General features: G+C 40.9%; 1 protein-coding gene across 1 annotated transcript in view; it reads left to right on the plus strand.

Moving 5' to 3' along the window:
• The window catches only part of SPAG17 (sperm associated antigen 17), a gene marked incomplete at its 5' end in the record, with an annotated part of 289,972 nt that overhangs the window by 95,335 nt on the left and 172,998 nt on the right, over window positions 1-21,639 (plus strand). Inside the window, 2 exons of the mRNA XM_080801661.1 lie at window positions 5,908-6,048; window positions 6,666-6,749. Of these exons, the coding sequence (XP_080657787.1) occupies window positions 5,908-6,048; window positions 6,666-6,749 (225 nt within the window). The remainder of the gene's footprint in view (window positions 1-5,907; window positions 6,049-6,665; window positions 6,750-21,639) is intronic.

A 21,639-nucleotide genomic window follows, 5' to 3' on the forward strand; every position in this document is an offset into this window, starting at 1 on the left:
CCACCCAGGGCAGTGGTTCCCTGCCCTGATGCGATTCAGATGCCTGAGTGGTAAGTTAGTCCCTGAGATGTTGAGGAGGAAAGGAGAGCCTTGGAGTAGGTTGACCCTGCTCCTCCCATAGTGGCCTCTCTGTCCTTGTCACCTGCTTTTCATAGAGTCCATTTTGAAGGAGAGTGAGGCTGGGTCCCACCTGAAGCAGCGTCCATCGGCAAACAGTGTCACTCCACACAGCATACACTGCAGAACGTGTACTGGGGTGGGAAATGTGGCAGGTGGAGAGAATCCACTTTGCCCTCAGTATTTTCCCAGAGATAGTCTTCACCATTTCAATCAAAATCATTTCTAAGTCAGGCTTAGATACACAGGCCTTCCCAGGAAGGGAGCATGACGTGCTGCTAAATGTTTTAACAACCTGTTCTCCAGGGTAAAGCTCAGATTCGTGGCACTTGGCATTGCTGTAGTTTCCACACTTCCGCCATGGTGGATTTCACGGTCTCAATGCAACCTCACTGGACAGAGTCAGGAAGAGTGAGGGCGATCGGATCCAGCACACTCCTGATGAAGGGGATGATGAGGGTGGATGGGGCAATGACGTTGCTGCAGGAGACAAGTGTCAGGTTCAAATTCTGCACACCTGGCAGATTCTGGATCCAGACCCCTGATACCATGTGTAGCACCTGTCTTTCCTCTCTCCCCACCCCATCCCGATATGCTCTCACCATAAAGTTTGACTCATAAGAATTTCAGAGGCACCTAGAAGGAGAAAGGAATAACAGAACTTGCAGTCTGTAGGTGGTTAGGTGGAGGGGAAGAAGGCCACTGAGGTCCCTGTCGTTGGGTGACGGGAGACAGTAGAAAAGAAAGAGAAGGAGGCATGGTTTTATAGCCAATGCATGTTTGTGTGTGAGTCTTGGGCTTTCCCCTCTTCTCTGGAAGAGCTGCCTCCTTTTCCTACCATCTGGCTGCTTCTCTGAGCCACTCCCAGGAAACCTGTCTTGGCAGAGGAACGGCTGTAGGGGCTAACTCCTCACACCCTTGTCACTGACGCCTGGCAGAAATCATGTTGGATCAAGGACAGCCCATTTTCCTCCCAAAAGATTTCGGGGCTCTGGACCCTGTATGTGCTGCATGACCTTCTAGACCTTTATGATTCTCAGGGTCAAAATCCTCAGTGTCCAAACACATTCTCTGTTGCTTTAAAGTACCAATCAACGGTTATTTATAGAGAGAGCGCTGCTTGATTTCCCATTTCTCTGCTGGGCACCATGAGGTACAAAAGTGACAAAATGGAATTTCTAACCTAAAGAGCTTATAATCTAGTTGAAGAAAATGTGACAGCCATGTGAACTGATTCCTAAATAAGAAGCAGTTCTAATAGTATGATGACAATGTGTCAAGCTGTAGTATTTATAATAAATTGTGAGGGATCTATAATTAGAGAAGAATCTGTAATAAGAATTTGTTTAGTAGAGGCAGTCAAAGGAGTTAGATGACTGCATATCCTGGGTGGTTGTGTTGTTCCTGTTTATTAAATAAATCATTTGTAATCTCCATTCCCAACTTATTTTATAGTTATAACCCCTTTTTAACAAATATGATTATAGCAGCCAGTTCTGTGTAATAAAAATATTTCTTCTGCTGGCCAACAGCCCACACTAACACTCTTTGCCTAATGGAGATCCAAGACCCCTTTTGAAGGGAAAACCTGGTATGAGAGAGACAGTCACAAATCTCTCTCCATTTGGCAGTAAATCTACTTGATGAGAAGGTCATCCTTGCAGCAGAATATTGACGTAAAGTATAGGTTTGCATATTGGGACAGTTGTTTAAAAAGTCTGCACAGAATTTTACTTTTCTAATGTTGTGCTGATTTGACTTGGGGCTTGTATACATCTCCGACTAAAAGTTGTGACCACTGTTGGTTCATCGAGCTCCTTGGGAGCTGATCAGCTCTGGGAAATGAACTGTGGGAATCTCATTTCAGGTCTTTGAGGGCAGCAGCACCCCCACACACATACCACATGCCAGCAAAGGCAGCAGAAGACAGCATGTATGTCCTGCCCTTCCCCTCCCAGCTGATGCCCTGTGCTAATAGAAGGAAGCAATCACCTTCCCATTGTCCAAAAGCTGCTTTTCATTTGTCTTAAAGTGTTTTTGTAATAATCTTAGAATACAGAAGTGCCTAAGTGAAATCTGGAGAGTTTGCAGTATATGAAGGAATGGAATTGTAAGTCTACCCCGTGTCTCTGGGACCATAGGCATGTGGGAGAGAGCCGGGGTCTCTGCATTTACATGAATACTTTCTTGAGTATGTCTGTGTTTGGGTTAAGACGCCCTCCTGCCAGGCTTCAATTAGGTGAGGCTGGTAAAGTAAATAAAAGGTAATGGATTGTGTCCGTACATGACTTCATTCCACCCTTTGAATGACTTTATCAATAACTGCTAGAAAGTGAGACTCAGAAAAACTGTGTCCAGCATGTGCCTCCAGCCAGCAGAGAGCCAACTTCATTTCCTAAGGCTTTTGAGGTGTGCCTCTACCATTGGATGTATCCAGTGTAGTTTTTCTAAAATGATTAATGTTTTCTTTGTCTAGGCTTATGCTAAGAGTCAGCCCAAACTTCTTGAGCTGTGTGAAACTCACCCACAGGTAGCAAGCACCTCAGGGCTCACAAGCGTGATGACTCAAATACACACATTGTACATTCATTTCTCACCGATGGTCCACATTTGTTTTCTCTAAACTCATTTTCTCTGGCTGCCCTGTGAACCCAAATTTAAGGACTGTGTTTAACTGCATGTCGGGGTGGAATATATGGCAGAGGGGTGTTCTGAATCGCTTTGTATCATATCTAATTTTTGTCCCAGTTTTTCCGAAACAATTCTATTTTTAAAACTGCTGCCAGTAGTGCAAATTCAGAATCTACAGTTATCCTGGAATAGTAAGAGAAAGATTCAGAAATTATATCTGCAGAGTCTTGTTCCTTTAACAATTCTCCCTTATTAGACCCCAGGGCAATGACTGACTCTTCATTAGTTGAATATTCTGCATTTCCTGACATCTCGCTGCCCCCTAGTGCAGCACGCTAGTGAGTGCATCTTTCTCTGCAGACATTCTTGATTTGCATTATTTCTGCCTGATGGTCCGTTTTATGCTTACCTGGCTTCTGGCAGCATGACTTGACACTAATCCATGACTCTGACAAAGTCCATCGTGGGTCCTGTTTTGCCAGGTAGATCCTCTTCTGGGGAGCAGGAGTTTGAGGAGCTAGTGAGTACAGGTGGGAAACGGAGTCTCGGCTGGACTATACTCTCCAGACCCTTTCCAGTGGAGAAATTGGGCCCAGAATTTTCAGCATAGGACCATTAATCAGAGGAACAGAGCTTGCGCTAAGGTGCATCCGGACCAAAGTAACAAGAACACCTGGCTTGCAGAGAGACAAGCTTGGGAAATTTCCTTAATGTCTTTGAGCCTTTGTAAAACTATCACTGATTAAAAAATAAAATAAAATAAACTTAAGATGTCTTAAGGATTTGCTACAATATCTATTTTTGAAGGTTTTTTTACACTTTAACATGTGATACAGATCTTCATGTATTGTGTTTATTATGAATGAAGTAGCCATTAGCTGCAATTTTGGCCTTATGGAAAGGCATTGTGACCCCAAAGACTTGCTCTCAAAACTGTTCTAAAATTATCTCAAAATTGTAAGCCATGTATGTGGTCTCCATGATGTTCTGCCAAGATGACCTCGAACAAGTTGTTTGACTTCGTTGGACCTCTGTTTTTCCATCTATAAAGTATTAGTGCACCTATTTAAAGGGATTACTCAGGGATTCAGTGAGATAACATATGCCTGGCACATGGCAAATTTCAATAATTGTTAGTTCCTGCCTCTTCCTCCCTTATTTTTTTTCTGGTCTGAAATAGTCAACACCTGCCTTTGACACCTGATATAACTGGGTAGGTGGTGGACTACTACAATGCCCTTGTTCTGATTTATCCCCCAAGGAGTGGAGAGGCAGCCCTTCCTTGTCACCGTTAGCTTTCAAATACTGGCAAGGACACGTGCAGCGGGGAAGGGTGAGGTAGAGGTGGTCATTAAAATCTTCAGTGTGGGAAAGTGTAACTGATGGGAAGTTTGGGATATTGCCTGTTTAGGAACCATGTGTACTTTATTGTGAGAATATAAGAGATGTTCCTTTTCAGTGATTATAGTTGAGGTTTTGACTGTGGGAGCAGACAAGAGAAAAGAAAAGCATCCCATGTGGGAAAGGTCGTTTTGTGATAGTGGAATTTTTTCCCAAAAGAATACATTATAAATGTCATACTAACTTTTCAGAGTCAGAATATTAAAACAAAACAAAAAGAAAATACAGATGCTCGGTCTTCCTATGGTGAATTAGCAAACAAACAAAAAAGGTCTTAAACTCAATGTAACAGAGGGAAACACATTGAACCACATTGACATGTCCACACACACACCCACACACAAACACACACACTTTGTAGGTAAAATACACATTTTTATGCTTTCATGTGTGGTTTTTGTTTTGGATTGACAATTGGGCAGGTTTTGTTAGGTAGCTAGTAAGTTTCCCTGGAAGGAAATAAGAGACTTTTAAGGATACTGATTATTTGATGGTAAGGAGGAATTTGCACTAAGGTCTTTTCTCCCACCCATACCCTAGTTCTGTCATCACCCTGACCATGGACTGGACAGAAACCAGAGAGAACCACAGAAAATTATGAATTTCATTATGTTTGTGTAAAATCTCTTCACGTCATCTTAGACATTGTTTCGGAATCCACTGACAGGGAAGTGTTACTCTGTTTGAATCAGATCTCTAGAGGGATGTTAGGTTTTGCCCTGTCCAACCCCTTTATGCTATAAATGGGGTTGGTAAGGCCTGGAGAGGTCACATGGCCGGGGTGCCCTCCTTTATTATTTATTTCTCTTTCCAAATGTCTTTATCACATTTGCTTATTTCATTTCCCCATAAGATTGTTAATGGAAGGAAGCCATAGACGTGGTAGGCATGATGAGTTTGACTCTCAGCACCACAGTGGATAATTCAATAAATTCCATTCTTAATCTTCAGGGAACTGCTTCTTCCCAAGAGAAATTACAATAGAGAAAGGGATTACTGAATAAGAATATTGTCTTTAGTAACGTTTTTAAAAAATTATTTGATGCAGCATTTCATGTCCAAGTGTTATTTTTCAGCCTAAGTCCTGGGAAGGGAAAGGACTCATTTGTGAATTAGCAATGAGATTCTTGTGTTACACAAAGAGGAAAAGATGTGTTCTAGTTCTGTGCTTTACAACAACTTCGGGGATTAAAATTTTACCCCATATAAAGGCCCATTTGGCAACTCATTCACTATTACCCAGCATTCAACAAGTATTGATCAAGTTCCTCCTATGCCTCTAGCACTATTTAGAGTCTTAGAATGTATTGGGGAACAAAAACAAGGATTTCTGCTTTCAAGATTATATCTTAATATATATTTGTAACATATGAATGAACCATTTTTCCAAGTACCAAATTTTTCTTGGACAGCATTCTAGTGAAAGCATGTCATTTTTTAAACACTGTCTTCCTTAAAATGAAAGGTCTAGTTTCTCAAGAAAATGGTTTTGGGGTTTTTTTTTTGGTTTTTTTTTGTTTTGTTTTTTTTTTTGTCTAGTTGCATGAAATTTGGCACAACACTGCCGCCTTGCGGCTACTTGAGTCAGGAACTTACACTATGTGCTCAGCTCTTGTCTTTTAAGGTGAAGTTTAAACGGAAAATTATCTTGTTTTAGTGGAACCCTTTTACACAAAATTACCTACCTACCCAGGATTTAGAATTTAATTTCTTCTGGTTTTTTAGTTTGTTTTTTTGTTTGTTTGTTTGTTTTAACAGAATGATTGGAAGGGTTCTGTCACTTTTATAGTTGGAAACCGGATTGAGGACGATCTTCTCATCAGAGCTCTCACCCTTGCTGTCCAGGTCCCTCAGCGGAAATTGTTCAGTATCGTGTCCTGGCAAGACATTCTCCAGCAGGTATCTGTCCCTTCCCACCTCTAGGCCCCGTGAAGACTTTTGTGCTTAAAATAATAGAATAAAATAATAAAATAAGTACAACTATCAGATTCTTGGGCTTTTCGGTAAATTGGGGTGGATTATTTTAAACAAAACTTAGCTAGAATAAATTTGCATTGTTTAACTGGGAAGAATTATGTTGGCCCATTATTTAGGCCCATTTAGGCCCTTTCAGCACTCATTCATTTGACAAAATTCCTGTGGCCATACCAGGCTCCATGCTAGGCTCTCTGAAGAATTGTTTATTCAATAAAAGATTTAATAATAATAAAAGACTAAAATATTTACTGTTCCAGGGAAGTCAATAGCAGGAGAAATTAAGACTACAGAGAAACCTAGCTGTCAGAGGACAGGGAGGAATGACCACACAGAAAAGTCCTGTCAGGTGGCCCATACTTACATGATTACTAACAGTTTACCAAAGTGACTATACATATTTTGCCTAGTTAAGGAATATCTCTTCCTTACTAGGTTTATCAACCCTGAAAGCCACCTAGGTAATTGAAAGTTACATATATCTAAGTATGCTTTAAGTATGTCTTTCTTTTTCATTATGGATGAATTTAATTTTCTTACAGATCAATGAATCAAATGCATTTCTTGGAACTCCATCTAAAAAGGCAAAGAAACCTCTAGGCGGTAGTGCTCCCTTATATCATGAGGTAGGTGGACGTCTTTACTGAAGAGATGTTTGTAATTTTTAGAAAATGAGAATTGAAGTAATAATCTTATACTCAGGTTACAAAATTTTTTAAAAATTCATTCTTTGAAAGCAAATTCTTGTTCCTCATTGGAATGTCCGGTGGTAGGCACTTAAAAAAATCTGCCTTTCTTCTAAAAAAATCCCTCTCTAGGAATAAAATTGTCCTAGATTGTCTACACCACCACTGTATCCAATTAAGGACTATAAATCAGAAATTTTTATATACAAAAGAGTTGGGTCATACTTTTTCCTGGTAATTATTAAGTGTGTGATGGTATTAAAGGGAGCTGTATGATTAGTGCATTACAAAGTGTTAGTTTCACCAAAGGAACAATGTAAAAATGCCTCAGAAAGTGTTTCCTGTACAAGACTGACACAGCTGTTATAACTTTCCACGAGTCAGGGAGATTTGGGCACATTTTCCATCCTATTTTAACCGACATGAAAATAATGACAGTTTTTAGGTTAATGGTCCATTCTGTATTTCTAGCAGATGCTTAACACAAAAGTCTGGCCTGGCTGACCATGGGGTTTATGCAAGGACTTAGAACTCATGCTCAGTGCAGGGGGATTGCCTCTCATGCTGCCTTGTTAATATCTAACTTACAGCTCACAAGAAGCTATAAAAATTCAGTGATTAATTAGAATATCACTTAAAATTTGTCAGGCACTGTTTTATGGCTCTTCAGACTGAAGGCGTAAGGATTTTTGGATCTTTCTAAGACAAACTTGTTTGCACTTTATTTCAGTGATCTAATAAAGTTTTTTATGTGTCTCAGGTCTTGGATGATTTCCTAATGGGCTCTTTAGTATTGCCTGAGTACTATCGGAACAAGTTTCATTGGATTTATTTACACTTGACAATAGTGCGGATTTTATAGCATTAACTCTTGCTACGCTACTCTCACTATCAGGAAAAATTGATTCTGTTCTTTTGGAGTCAAATAAAATACCTTCTACCTTTTGTTACGATGTTCTCAGTGTGCGTGCTCCAGTTGAAACATTATGTGATACTTAAAATATTGGAAATTTTCTTCTGAAGTAGCCATAGAAATCCCTGTCCAATTCTTGGGCCTGGGACCAATTAGCCCCCCAAAGGACTCTTTCTTCTTCAAAGATGCTCAGTAAAAATCAGAGATGATAACAGGCCAGTTTTGATGTCTAATCTGGACAGACATTTTGACTTGGATGTGGGATAGCACAATGTTACAAATCCAGAGTTCAGTTAGAAAGCCATTCCTCTCCAATATGTGCTGTGACTCTGGGTTGTGAATCCTTCACTCAGGGGAGGTCCATTTCACATCTGGTTCTACCACATTCTTCCAGTGGAGCATTTGGGCCGTAAGCCTCCCACACCCACTCACATACCCTTTCCTGAATGGTTCCAGAAGAAAAGGGAAGGCGGGATGAACACCACAGAGATTGGATCTTGGGTATACCACACATGCATCAACATCAATTTGCTTTGGTAAAAAGAGATATAGAACATAAAACCAACTCAGTCTCCTGATCAGCATCAGTCAACGACAGAAAGCACATCTGGAGAAGAGGGCGCATTTCCAGTCTTAGTCCCTTCACACTTAGGACCTGTTTGGGAATTCTGTCGCTTGGGACCTCATCCCACGTGAGTTGAAAAGCTGCTGGCAGTGCCTACTGAGAACCCCAAGGTGGTTGTGATTGTGAGTGGTGACCTTGAGAGAGGCCCAGACCCAAATGCTTCTGGGACTCGTGCACTTTTAAGACTCGCGAGTCTGTTTCTGCCTGAAGTCTGGCACAGTCTGTAGCAGCTAGGACACTGGCCATAGTTAAACTCCTCAGGAGCCTCTTTGTGAGGTCTTACATTTTCTTTCTCCGCCCTGGGGAAGAAAAGGTCATCTAAGAAATTTGTTTATGCTGCATGCAACGTTGGCGGAGTTCTGTGTCTTCCATTTTGGAGGGGGAAGCTCAAGAACCAGAAACTCTGAAGGCTATACCCTTACATTTACGTCCATTTGTAGGCCACTCTCACTGGCCTTAAATCGGAACCTTGTCGTTCTCACTTTAAACATAGTCCTAACAAGTTCGGCTTTCTGGATCCCTTGCCTGCAGTCAATTAGGAGCAGCGAATTAAAGTGAAATGTCACCATAGTGCAGTTCATCCATGAGTAGTAAAATAGCGTCAGAACCACATTACATATTTGCAATAACGACTTGAAATGTCTGGGCTAGCAAAGACCACATTCCTAAGTGATTTGCTCAGGCTTTCACTTGGATGGCTTGGTGTTGTGTACACACAGCCTCATTCTGAAATTGTGTAATTTCCCGCTGCAACTTTAGAGTTCATGTAGCCATAGGATTGTATATATGAGAGAGAGTCTTTATTTATAAACCACAGTTCTTTGAAAATATGCTTAGATTTGTGCTAATGTGATTCCACAGAGACTCGGCTATAGCCCATTTGTTCAGTCACCTTCTCTTTTTGGAAACCATGTTCTGCTCTAGCAGGAACTACCCTAGGACCCATATGGGAATGGGAAGAGAATGTTCTCCTTTGTGCATGGTCTCAGGGATGTTAGCTATTACTTTATTATATTATTAGTAGTTGTAGTATTTAATAACGAGGATGAAAATTATGATGATCCCATTCACTGGCCTTACATATGAACATAATTTCCAGCTTGCAATCCTATTTGAGACTGTGGTCTTATATGAAAATGGATATACAGATATTGTCTGCATTATGTAGTCACCAGTTTTTACCAGATAGTGGTATTTTGTCAAATACCAAACAATTAGCAAGTACATTCTTGTTCAACACTAGTGGGATTACACACTATATAGACAATGGGGGAGATATGAATATTATAAGGACTCTCACCTCAAGAAGCTTAAGGATTAGTTAGGGGGGAAAAAGGAAAAAATATACCCTAACACATAGTGAATGGTCAAAAAATGTTTGTTAAAGAAATGAAGGGGTGCCTGGGTGGCTCAGTTGGTTAAGTGTTTTCTTTCAACTCAGGTCATGATCCCAGGGTCCTAGGATAGGGCCCTGCATTGAGCTCCCTGCTCAGTGGGGAGAGGAGCTCCCTCTCCCTCTGCCCTTACCTCTGCTTGTGCTCTCTCTCTCAAATAAATTAAGTCTTGAAGAAGAAGAAGAAGAAGAAGAAGAAGAAGAAGAAGAAGAAGAAGAAGAAGAAGGAGAAGAAGAAGAAGAAGAAGAAGAAGAAGAAGAAGAAGAAGAAGAAGAAGAAGAAGAAGAAGAAGAAGAAGAAGAGAATAACATACTGCATTGAAGTCCATGAGGGACAGATGAAGTGTTATGGGCATTCAAAGGAAGATGAAATTACCATGAGAGTGGGGTTGTGAGTGGGATCTAGAGAAGACTTGTGGAGAAGATGGCATAGGGAGGGAAAGGAAGGGTAGCTAATTTTGATCTTTTATATATTATTGCAGGAATGCCTGGGTGGCTCAGTTGGTTGAACACCCGACTCTTGATTTTGGCTCAGGTCATGATTTCAGAGTTGTGGGATTTGGCCATGCGTTGGGCTCCATGGTGCTGAGTATGGAGACTGCTTAGGATTCTTTCTCTCTCTCTCTCTCTCTCTGCCCCTCCCCAACTCACACTTTCTCCCTCTCCCTCTCTCTCTCTCTCTCTAGTAAATAAGTGAATAAATAATTCTGATTAACCCATATCACAATTCCTAAAGGAGATACAAATATTGCCATTTTACATATAGGAAGATGGAGACATGCAGAAGGTAGGAAGTTTATTAATTAGAATATTGAAGAACTTGGGTTTAGCCATAGTCAAATCCATAGACTCAAGTTGTTCTTCTTTACCACAAACCCAGGATTTTTCCACTACGCTCTAAACTGTCCACCCTTGGATGAGTAGGTCTTGGCAGTCTTGACATTTAAATGTGGGAGAGGGCCTTCCAAGAAAAGGGAAAGCTCAAGCAAAAGCATAGTTGTGGGAGAAAAGTGAATAGTACTAAATTTATAATTGCCTGGTATAAGATATATACTCAGTAGGAAGGGTAAATTCTATACATGCTTTAATTGCATCTTTAAAATCCTGAAGATGAATATCTATGAGAAAATATCTCAAGTATGCAATAAAATCCATGCTTTAAGATCAACTCCTGAACTTAAATTTATTTGCTAAATATGCACAAATATTTGGCTGCAAGTGTCACTCACTTCAGCGGCCCAGAGAGAGAGAGAATTTGACTTGTTCATTTGCAGGTTTATTCAGTCCTGTCCAAAATCAAAAAGGAAAATAGTAGGAATCATTCAAAGCTGATTGAAATGTTCCCTATGAGACAGGTCTACATGTTCCATACATGCAAAGATTCTCCCACCTGTGTTTAATCTGATGCACAGTATGTGTGCATTATTAAGAGATATACAAATTTTGGACTTTGTGACTTTGATGAATTAGAAAGAAAAAACTACCCATTGGATAGGGGTTTGTTAATTCAACTTCTCTGAAGTCAGAGTCAACAGTTTTAAAGTTTTAGACTCCACTCTATGTTTGGCTTTGTTTCACGATGGTGATCATCATACCTTCCAACCCAGAAAGAAGCAACCATCCAGACATGGGCCGTAGTTTGCCTACCTGTGATTTATTCAGAAAAGACAAATTAGATCACCGCAAAAAAACTTTGAAAAATACAAAAGCTTGCTGAAACAAAAAACATCTATAAAGAATAAAAGTTTGTATGCCCTAGTTGGTGACTCACTTATTTTAGAAAATTAATCACTTCTATGCAACAAACAACCAAGACAGTCTGAAAGATGATGTGATACAGTGTAGTTTTATGAATACGAATAATTGTGAATTTTCCTCTTTACTCCTACCAGTAAAAAAAATAAATAAATAAGATGCTATTTTTAAACTGACGTATTTTAACTAAAATATTTCTGTGGGCTTTTTTATTGGGAGATGATTAAATATGGAGAGATTCTTCTGATGTTGGATTTGAAAGTAATGAATCAAATGCAGTTTAAAAAGATACAGGTTGCAAATTTTATATATAAAGATCTAATTAGTTTCATCACGTTCTTAAGATACTTGGCAGGTACATTGGATTAGTATCCCCCAATGTAATCATTTCATTTTGTTGGTTCCTATTCCTATGCGTGGAGATACATTCTTTAGCTCCTTCCCCAACATGTATTCATAATAACTCACAGGTAAGACCACAGACTTAATTATGATCTAGTTGCTTCCCTAGTCCACATTTCTAATACGAAACTCATTTTTTTTAACAGGGCCTCACATTAACAGTCTATTCAATGGAATTGTGAGCCCTTATTTGGGGTGAGGAGGGGGGAGGCTTGTCAAAATGAAAAATGGAAAACTCATGCTTCAGAGATAGAAACAAATAGTATGTGAAAACTTTTAAGAGGTTTGAAGTTATTAAAATGGCAGATCTCCTGGGACCAGAAAGCAGTATGTCATGGAAGGAACGAAGGAAAAGCGCGACAGGAAGCATTCTCTGGCCTTTTCAATCCTGCGTTTTAAAACAAAACAAAAAAATTCAGGAAGAATTGGAAGGTAGCCAACATAATGCCGTTATTTCATAGAGCTTAGGGACACACCAGGAAATTACAGGCCAGTTAGTTTAACTTCACTTGTAGGGAAAGTATTGAAAACTGCTGCAGGAGATCAAGTGAAAGGATGCTTAGAAAAGCACAGCTTGATTAAGGCAAGCCTGGCCAGCGTGGTTTTCGGAAAGGGAAGGTCATGTCTTAGGAACTTGTTGAAATTCTTTGAAGCTATTATGGCCAGTACAGTCTTCAAAGAACACAGCAAGGCCCAAGATCTGCGTATCTTTTCCGTTTGACACCAGTCCTTGAGGGATGCTTGCAGAACATGGCCCACATCAGGGCCTTGGTGTTCCGGGTTTCGAAACCACTATCAAAATAGCAGAAAATAACCTCGGATGGAACATTGTTAAAGCTGGAACCAATTAATACAACCTGATATTTATAAATGTAAAATAAAGACTTGGAACAAAATTTAGGAATATTGAGCTGTAACAAAGAAGTACTACACTGGGACTATAAAAACAGTCTGGGAGTTATTGTGCCAAAATCTGGGCTTTGGAGGCATTTCTCACCCAAGGAAGGGAAAATGAGAAGAAATTACAGTGCTCGAAATGGTCGTAGGGTAAAGAGTTATGAAGAGTTGCAACCGAATGAATTTTGTCAAGATGGGAAAAGGAGCAGTCAGATGTGTTAACAACCCTGAGCCTCTATGGTCCTGGAGAAGGACAGAGAAGCCCAGCAGAGAAAGTTAAGTCCAGGCGAGTCCATGAGGGGGGTGGAAGGTCAGAGCTCCATTGCCTTAGGAATGGGCTCCTAGGGAGCAAATATGTTTGCCTCTCAGATCAGAAATCTGGAGTTCTGTTTTCAAAGAAAAGCATAACTCAAGCAAAGACATTGAAAAACATCCAAATCATGCCCCCCAGCTCTTTTCCACCCTGGGGCACAGACAGCTGGCCAAGCCCATGCGTTTCAGGAGGAGGCAAGGGATCACTGGGGAGGAGTGGAATGAGAAGCTGAGGCCCCTGGAATTCAGTCCCAGGAAACCACACCATCCAAGCGCTGGTGATGGGGGTGCTGATCAGACCTTAAGTCCATGGGAGAACTGCCAGACAGGACAAGAACCTAGTCAAGAATCCCAGGATAGAGCTATCAGCGGAGGAGCAGCCACCAGAATGAAGCAAGGTTCAGCTCATGAAGAGCAGCCATCACAGTCTTGGCAGGGTGGGTCCTGGAGCTTCTCCAACATTCTACACTCCACGCCCACTATGACTGGAAGAATGTCAGAGAAGGAATCAGGAAGACTGTTTCCTTCTATTCCTCTATTTAGGACTCTGAATAATCTGCCTTTATGCAGGGTAATAATAATAGTTATGATTTATTGACTACTTCGTTTATTGCAAGTCTTGTGTGCGTGGTGCTTCATGTATATTAGCTAATCTAATCTTCTCAACAGCCTGCCAAGAGATACTTACAAACAATGAAAACTGGAGCCTCAGACAGGTTAAGTAACTCCATGACTCAGAAGCCTCTCTTCCTTCTGCTTGCATCACATAAAAACTGAGGGTCAATAGTTGGGATTCTGCAAGTCGTTGTTGTGGTTTAACATTTCTTGAATACAAGCTACTGCTAGTCATTAGAATTCAGTCTTAAACCTCTCAGTAGTTCTGTGATACGTTTATTGCTTTTCCTGCTGCTCTGGCGAAGCCATGGTCTATCTGCACGTGAGGGAGGTGCCAAACGGTCTTGGTCCTATTCTTGAGCCACCTTGATGAGGGGCTTCTGCCCCAATGTTCGGATCACCTGGAACTTTTAATGCTAACAGTTTAGGTTTATATGGTTAAGGTAACTAAGTCTTTGGGAGAGGGAAGAGGGAAGGATGGGAAATGAGAGAGAAGTTAATACATATGCATTAGAGATGAAGGTGTGGAAAGAAAGAGACCTAAGCGAATTAGTGAGAGTGAATTTCTAGAGCCTTCTGCTAGTTTGGTGAGACATACCCTTAGCAATTAGATGCAGAGATCCAAATGAGTCTGGCTGGACTCCTGCTGTGATTCCTCTGCCTACTAGCCGTGTGAGCTCAGGCACGTTCGGTAACTCTGTTGTACCTGTTTTCTCTTTGTAAAGTCAATGTTGATGGTGGTATCTGCCTCATCAAGCTGTTGTGATGATTAAATGAGATAGTAAATACAAAACAGTTAGCATAGTCCTTGTCATACAGTAAGTGTCCATTAAAGTTTGGCTATTATAGTTGACCATTATGTTTTAAGTTTCTCTTCTCAGTCATAATGAATGTTGGCATTTTGTACGTTAGGATGTGTGAAAGAACTAGAAACATCTATGAGCAGAATATTTTATTTTTAATTTTTTATTAGAGTAAAAAACCCATAACATCATATTTACCATTTTCATTATTTCCAAGTATATCGTTTAGTAGGGCTAAATATATTTGCATTGTTGCACAACCAGTCTCCACAACTTTTGATCTTATAAAACTGAAACTTTATATCCAGTAAACAACTGCCCATTTCCCCCTCCCCTAGGCCCTGAGGACCATCATTCTACTCTTTTATTTTCCTTATGAATTGGAAAGGAAATTCCAATTTCCTAGATACCTCGTAGAATTGGAATCATACAGTATTTGTCTTTTTGTGACTGGCTTATTTCACGTAACATAATGTCTTCAGAGCCCATCCATACTGTAGTATATGTCAGAATTTCCTTCCTTTTCAAGCTGAATAACATTCCATGGTACGTACGTGTAACATTTTATTTATCTGTTCAACCACTGATGAAGCTTTGGGTTGCTTCCATCTCTTGGCTATTGTGAATTATGCTGTTATGAACATTGGTATGCAGATTATGAGTAGGTTTTCCACCAAGTGGAATACAACTAATGAAAGATAAGTTCATTGCTAGTTAAGAGGAAAAAAGGCAGTCTGATGGTCAAAGGGCATTTGGGTTATTTTATTATACTAGTCCTCATTGCCATGATGGAAACTAATATACATTCTTCTTCTTTGTTATGTCATGGAAGGGATAAATATGACTGAACACCCTAAGGAATAAACAAATGTAGTACCATTTCTCAAATAATAATTATAATAATAAAATCTTACATTTAGGTAAAAAGAAGGATTTTGCAACCACTATCTCATTATGTCTTCACACCTTCATGTGAGCTGAGCTGAAATCTGGTAGTGTCTCTGTAGCATAAACGGGAAAATGGAAACCTAGGAACCTCAAATTATTTGTTCCCTGTCACCAGCCAGAGTTAAAATGAATGTCAGTCCTCCTGACTCATAGTCCAGGGTTCTACTCTTCACCTAACAGAAAGCAAGCCTCACTCATTAAGAATTTCTTATTTATTCTTGAATTTCCCACAAGATAATTTTAGACAGTTTATAGATACAAAATTTATATTTTGTTAAACACATATTTTAATGTGCATTTTAAAAATAAAAACATAATACGAACTGGCAGTGTCTTAACTTCATGGCTTAGGATCGAGCCGTATTATTTTTTTAACTTGCTTTACAGTATGTTTAGAGAAAAATATTAGCCGCATAGTACAGGTGGTACACAGTTTTGTCTAAACCATCAAGGGATGTTCAATGACTAAGGGTTAGGAAATGCTTCATTTTCATGCATCCCACAAATATTTGAGCATCTACTATGTACCACACCTATGACTGAGTTTATTTTGGTTCATAAAACAGATATAATTCCCTGCCCTTGCAGAGTTTACATCTGAATAGGGAAGGCAGGCATTACACAAAGATCAAACAAGCAAACAAATGTATACATAATTATGAATTGGGATAATTGTTTTAGATCAGAGAGAATGCTTTAGACTGAGTGGAGATGAGCTGAATGACAAAAAGGAGACAACTGAAAAGAGTAGGGGAGAATATTCAGGCAGAGGGAACAGCAGGTGCAAAGAACATGAGGCAGGAAAGGAAAGATGTGGGCCTGTTAGAGGAATCAGAGGCCACCGAGCCTGGAACACAGAAATCGAGGTGGAGAGGGGTGGAGGCCAGACCTACCAAGTAGGTCCTTGTTAGGAAAGAATTTGCGTTTTTGCTTCATAGGAAATGGGAAGCCATAAAACCCTTTAAAGGGGAGAGTGACACAGTCTGAGTTCTTGTTTTAAATGTTCTCTTGCTGCTAAGTGAAGCCCAAATCAGGAGAGAGTAGGAGGCACATGTGGGAGTGAGTGCACCAGTTAGGAGGCTCTAGGAGAATCCACGGGGAAAAAGAGTGCTGACAGATTCGAGTGTATTTAAAGGGAAGACTCAGCAGAATGGTGCCAATGTGAGATGTGAGGGGTAGGGGAGAAGTAGGCATAAGAAGAGACTCCCAAGTGGCATGAGAAACTGAGCAAAAGTATCTTCTGATATAGAGAAAATCGGAGTTTAAATTTGGGGGAAGTTTGAAAGTACACTTTGGGATAGGATAACTCTGATATGCCCGACTCAGTGCTGGTGCATAGTAAGCATGGAAGAGGTGCTTGTTGTCTAAAAGACCTCCCTTATTAATGCAGGGCTAGTGAGGGTCCCTGGTTGAGGCAGCAGGGAGTAAAGCACATGGCTTCCTTCAGCCTTAGTGTCTCAGCGGCACTTCCCAGGTACTAGCCGCTCCAGGCCCTCCCATCTTCCCTTGGTGGGCTCCATGTCCTACACAGCGGGTTCCTGACTGCAGCTGATCACCCTGTGGTCCCCAAAGACATTTAGTTGGCTGCAGCTGTGTTTGTATGTGTGTGATTTGTGATATAAGTATTTGTTTGCTATAAATACAGGACCCAAAAAAGTTTTCAAAACCGCAGTCCAGAATCCTCTCAATCCACCCCTCTTCCTCTTGAATTTTCCTCTCTCTCAGTCTCTCACGTAGCCCTGTGCTAATGGATATAGCAGATCCTCATCCTAGCCCTCTCCTTACTCAGCAGACGTTGACTGAATTTCTGTTGTACGCCGGATAATGGGCACAAGATTGAATTGAACCCCGTCTCTGACCTCACGAGCTCTTAGTGGATAATTTTGTAAACAACGGACTTGTTTCCTGTTATTTCATTTTAATACCTTGCAGCAAGTCTGATGGAAGAGTTATAGATTTAATCCCCAGTTACAATTGAGTCTGCTCTTCATTGAGCCCTGCAGCCAACCTCACTTATTGTTCACAACTTCCAGCAAGACGGGTAATGGTCCCCAGACAGGGTGTGTTGGAAAGAGGAGAGCAGGAGGGCAGGACACTCCAAAACAGTCAAAGATGCAACAAACACACAGAAAACCTGCTTCCTTAGAGGGAGAAAAAGTATTGCTGGAATTGAAGTATGGTAACAATTTTCATGCTTCTACATGTTTTTAATACAACGTCTATTTCTGAAATTCTAACTCTTTCCTCGAACTTTGGTTGCAAGGAAAGGAAGAAGAAATGCCAAAATCGAGGTGAAAGAATGGACTATTAGAAATTCATTTATATTTATTGAAAAGCTACTGTGCATATTAAATACTCAATGAATATTAATTTGAATGAGTTTCAGATAGATTTTTTTAGACAAAAAATGCATCCATTCTTCTTTTTTTTTTTTTTTTTTTTTTTTTTTTTTTTTTTTTTTTAAAGATTTTATTTATTTATTTGACAGACAGATCACAAGTAGGCAGAGAGGCAGGCAGAGAGAGAAGGGAGGAAGCAGGCTCCCTGCTGAGCAGAGAGCCCGATGCGGGGCTCGATCCCAGGACGCTGGGATCATGACCTGAGCCGAAGGCAGCGGCTTTAACCACTGAGCCACCCAGGCGCCCCTGCATCCATTCTTCTATTTCACAAACATTATTGGCCAAAAACAACCCTCAAACATTGTTAAGGAGAAAGATAATGTAAGCTAGTTAAAATACGGTCTCTACATTGCTTCAAGAAATGTATAAAATGCATGTAATTATGAATTTAGTATGTTGACACATAGGAAACCAATCCTACAAAAATTCCTACTGAGAAAAAGTGAAACTATTTGACAAACCCCTGCTTTTAAAATTTCATATTTCAGCTCATACTTATTTGCATTATAATGTGTATAACCATTTGAAATCTACAGAGCTCTGATGGTGAGTGAGGCCAACAGAATGCCCAACATAGTGTCCTGTACTAACCCAGACACTCCCAAACTAGTCAGTTTATCATTATCTTAATTAGTCTTTATCAAGAATTTATGTGGAAAAGACAGACTCAATCTGGCCTCACTCATTCACCAAGAAATCTTCAATTAGATTATCCTGTTAGTCAGAAGGAATAGCCAATTATTTTAGTTATTCAAAGTCTTACGATATTATCCTTTTATTTATCTCTGGAGCTACAGGGAAGCAAAGCAGAGTCTAATAACATGCGACATGTGACCACCACTGGGTCTTACGTCCTTTATGAGGAGCTAGTCTTATACTGCATTCTCAAAGATTCATTTTAGGACTATCACTGAGAAAAAGAAAAGGGCAGATCCTATCTTGACTTAATGCAATGGGCTAATATATTACTTTTCGTAACTAATAAAATTTCAAGGACTGACAGCAAATTTCTGACTTGCTTTTCCCCCAGTAAAGTATCTGCTTTGAATTATACAGAAAGAATTCTTCCTCCTGCCAACTTGTTTCAATTCCCTGTACAAAACCATGCATAGAACACTGTCAGAGGTTTCCTATAGAAGTTCATTTCAGGATTCCTCAATCGTTGGAGGAATACACACACACACAGACACACACAGACACACACACACACACACACACACACACACACACACACACAGACACACACACACATACTTCTTTTTCCCCTTTCTTGTAGCCAGAAAAGGAAAATGTATTGCACTGGTGAGCTCTGTGTATGGTGCTTTCCCTTTCTGAAAGCAGAGACAAGGATTAGTCATCAGATGAGGGAAAGAGTTTTTGGGTCTCACCCACGGCCCGTGTCGTTTCATGTATGCAGACCCGCCCTGTGTGTAGGTGGAGTACGCAATTGCTGTGTGATGTGATTTAAGAGGTGCTGGAAGTCCTGCTTGTCCAAAAATAGCCCCCACAGCCGCCTGTCGAGTTCAGGCACAGCGTCCATAAAACCCTGGTTTAAATGAAATGAAACTGCATTTTCAGAATGTTAACCCATCATATCCATTACCTTATTAGCATGACTTTACTTATCGGAGATAAAAGCTGGACCCCGGGAGAAGGTCCCTTTGTACAGGGAGGGGTGGGGAAGGGGTCAGCAAGGTCCAACCCTGTGGGCCATGGCACCAGTCACCGTCACCAGAAACAATTTCTGCCTGACCATGAGCAAGCTTGCTGGAACTAAATATCTTCCACCTTCATCGGTCAGGCAGCCAGACTTTCTGGAACCACTGGGAAGACGGCATTTTCTCTTGCAGCCAATGCTCTTCACTGGGACCCTTAAGGAAGACAGGAGTAATACCCACAGTTCACATTTGGAAAATGCCCCTTTGACTACAAAATACTTGCATACCTAATGTCAAATTCGATCCCAACCACAGCCTTATACATCTTACTATGTTCAGGTGACAGATGGGGACAGTCTCGAAGATGTTAAGTGATTTGCCCTGCCCTAACCCGCGGCTAATCATGGCAGAGCCCCATGTTGGAACCCAAGCCTTCTGACTCCGAACTTCATGCTGGTACTTCCAGGAGACACAGTCCCGACCGTCATGAAGTTGATGGTTCCGTTGAACCCACTTAGTGATTCACCTAAGCAAAAGAGCAAGCGCCAGGAGGTTTTTCTAGTGCTGTCACTGAGGAAATGTTTCCCCTTGTCTTCAACTTTCTAAGAGAATGGGGCCAAACACAGGCAGGCTTTGGTAGGCACAAATTCACAGCATTCCCCGGGCAACAAACATCCCCCACTTAGAGGACTGACCACTTTGCACAAAGTTGCAAAATGCAACAATGAGCCAAATTAGATAGGCAAAATAAAAACATGAATTGGTGGAAATGAACTTAGGATTTCTCTAGAAGCCCTTGGGACCAGGGGTATTTTGAGACTAGATACAAAGTGGGGTATCATTATGACGTGACTGTGAAACCTAGGATTTCTACCTGGCCCCATAACGGAACACGCATGGCTCCATTTCTTTACAGTTTTGAACGAAGTCTGGCTCATCCCTTTTCCATCATTTACAACACAAAATTCATTTCATATTCCTTCGCTGCTAAGTGCAAAGTGCACTGAGTTGAAGAGAATTATGTACAGATTAGACTTAGATGTTTCCATTTATCAGCCAAATAACCCTGTTCGGATGTCATCTCTTCTACAAAACCTTCTTGGATTCTCCCAGGCAAAATTCATCTTGCCCTGTTATATTGTGGTTGTTTGTCAGTGAATCCCCTACTCCGTAGTGAATGGCGTGAGCATTAGAAGGCATGTGTTACTCATCACAAAAACCCCAGTGCTCTAGGCTAGCAATCCTAAACCATGGTGATCACGTATCCCATCAGTTAAAAAAAAATGAGCGTTTATTCATGTACATTGTGTGTGTGTGCATGTGTGTGTGTGTGTGTATGTGTACAGAGAGAGAGAGACAAAAATATATAAGAATACAAACATATGTATGACAGGGGCTCCTGGGTGGCACAGTCAGTTAAGCATCTGACTCTCTGTTTAGGTGCAGTTCATGACCTCAGGGTGGTGAGATCGAGCCCCCAGTTGGGATCCACTGAGTGTGAAGTTTTTTGTTTTGTTTTGTTTTTTAAGGATTTTATTTATTTATTTGATGGACAGAGATCACAAGCAGGCAGAGGGGCAGGCAGGGAGAGAGGAGGAAGCAGGCTTCCCACCGGGCAGAGAGCCCGATGCGGGGCTCGATCCCAGGACCCCAGGATCAGGTCCTGAGCCAAAGGCAGAGGCTTTAACCCACTGAGCCACCCAGGCGCCCCTCCACTGTGTGTGAAGTTTGCTTGAGATTCTCTCTCCCTCTCCCTCTCCGCCTCCCACTCCCACTTGTGCTCACTCTCTTTCTCTCTCTTTCTCTTTCTCTAAAATAAATAAATAATCTTTTAAAAAATAAATAAATAAAACAATTAGCAACCTAGCACCATTTGCTTTTCCAGGCTTTGAGCACACTGGCTTGGTGAGAGAAGGTCTGGCTTGGTGTTTATCCACACTCACGCATTGCAGGGTGCCCTTTCACAAGGTACAACCTGCACAATGTTTGCGAAGGTCTGTGTGATTTGCGTGCACATTCTCTCATTCAGCACGTGCTGCTTTGGTTGGTAACCACGTGCCAATCACAAAACTAATTCCAGTCTTCAACCTGGAAAACAGAAACAGAAATG

Source organism: Martes martes (genome assembly GCF_963455335.1).
Source record: "Martes martes genome assembly, chromosome: 4".
Classification (NCBI taxonomy): domain Eukaryota; kingdom Metazoa; phylum Chordata; class Mammalia; order Carnivora; family Mustelidae; genus Martes; species Martes martes.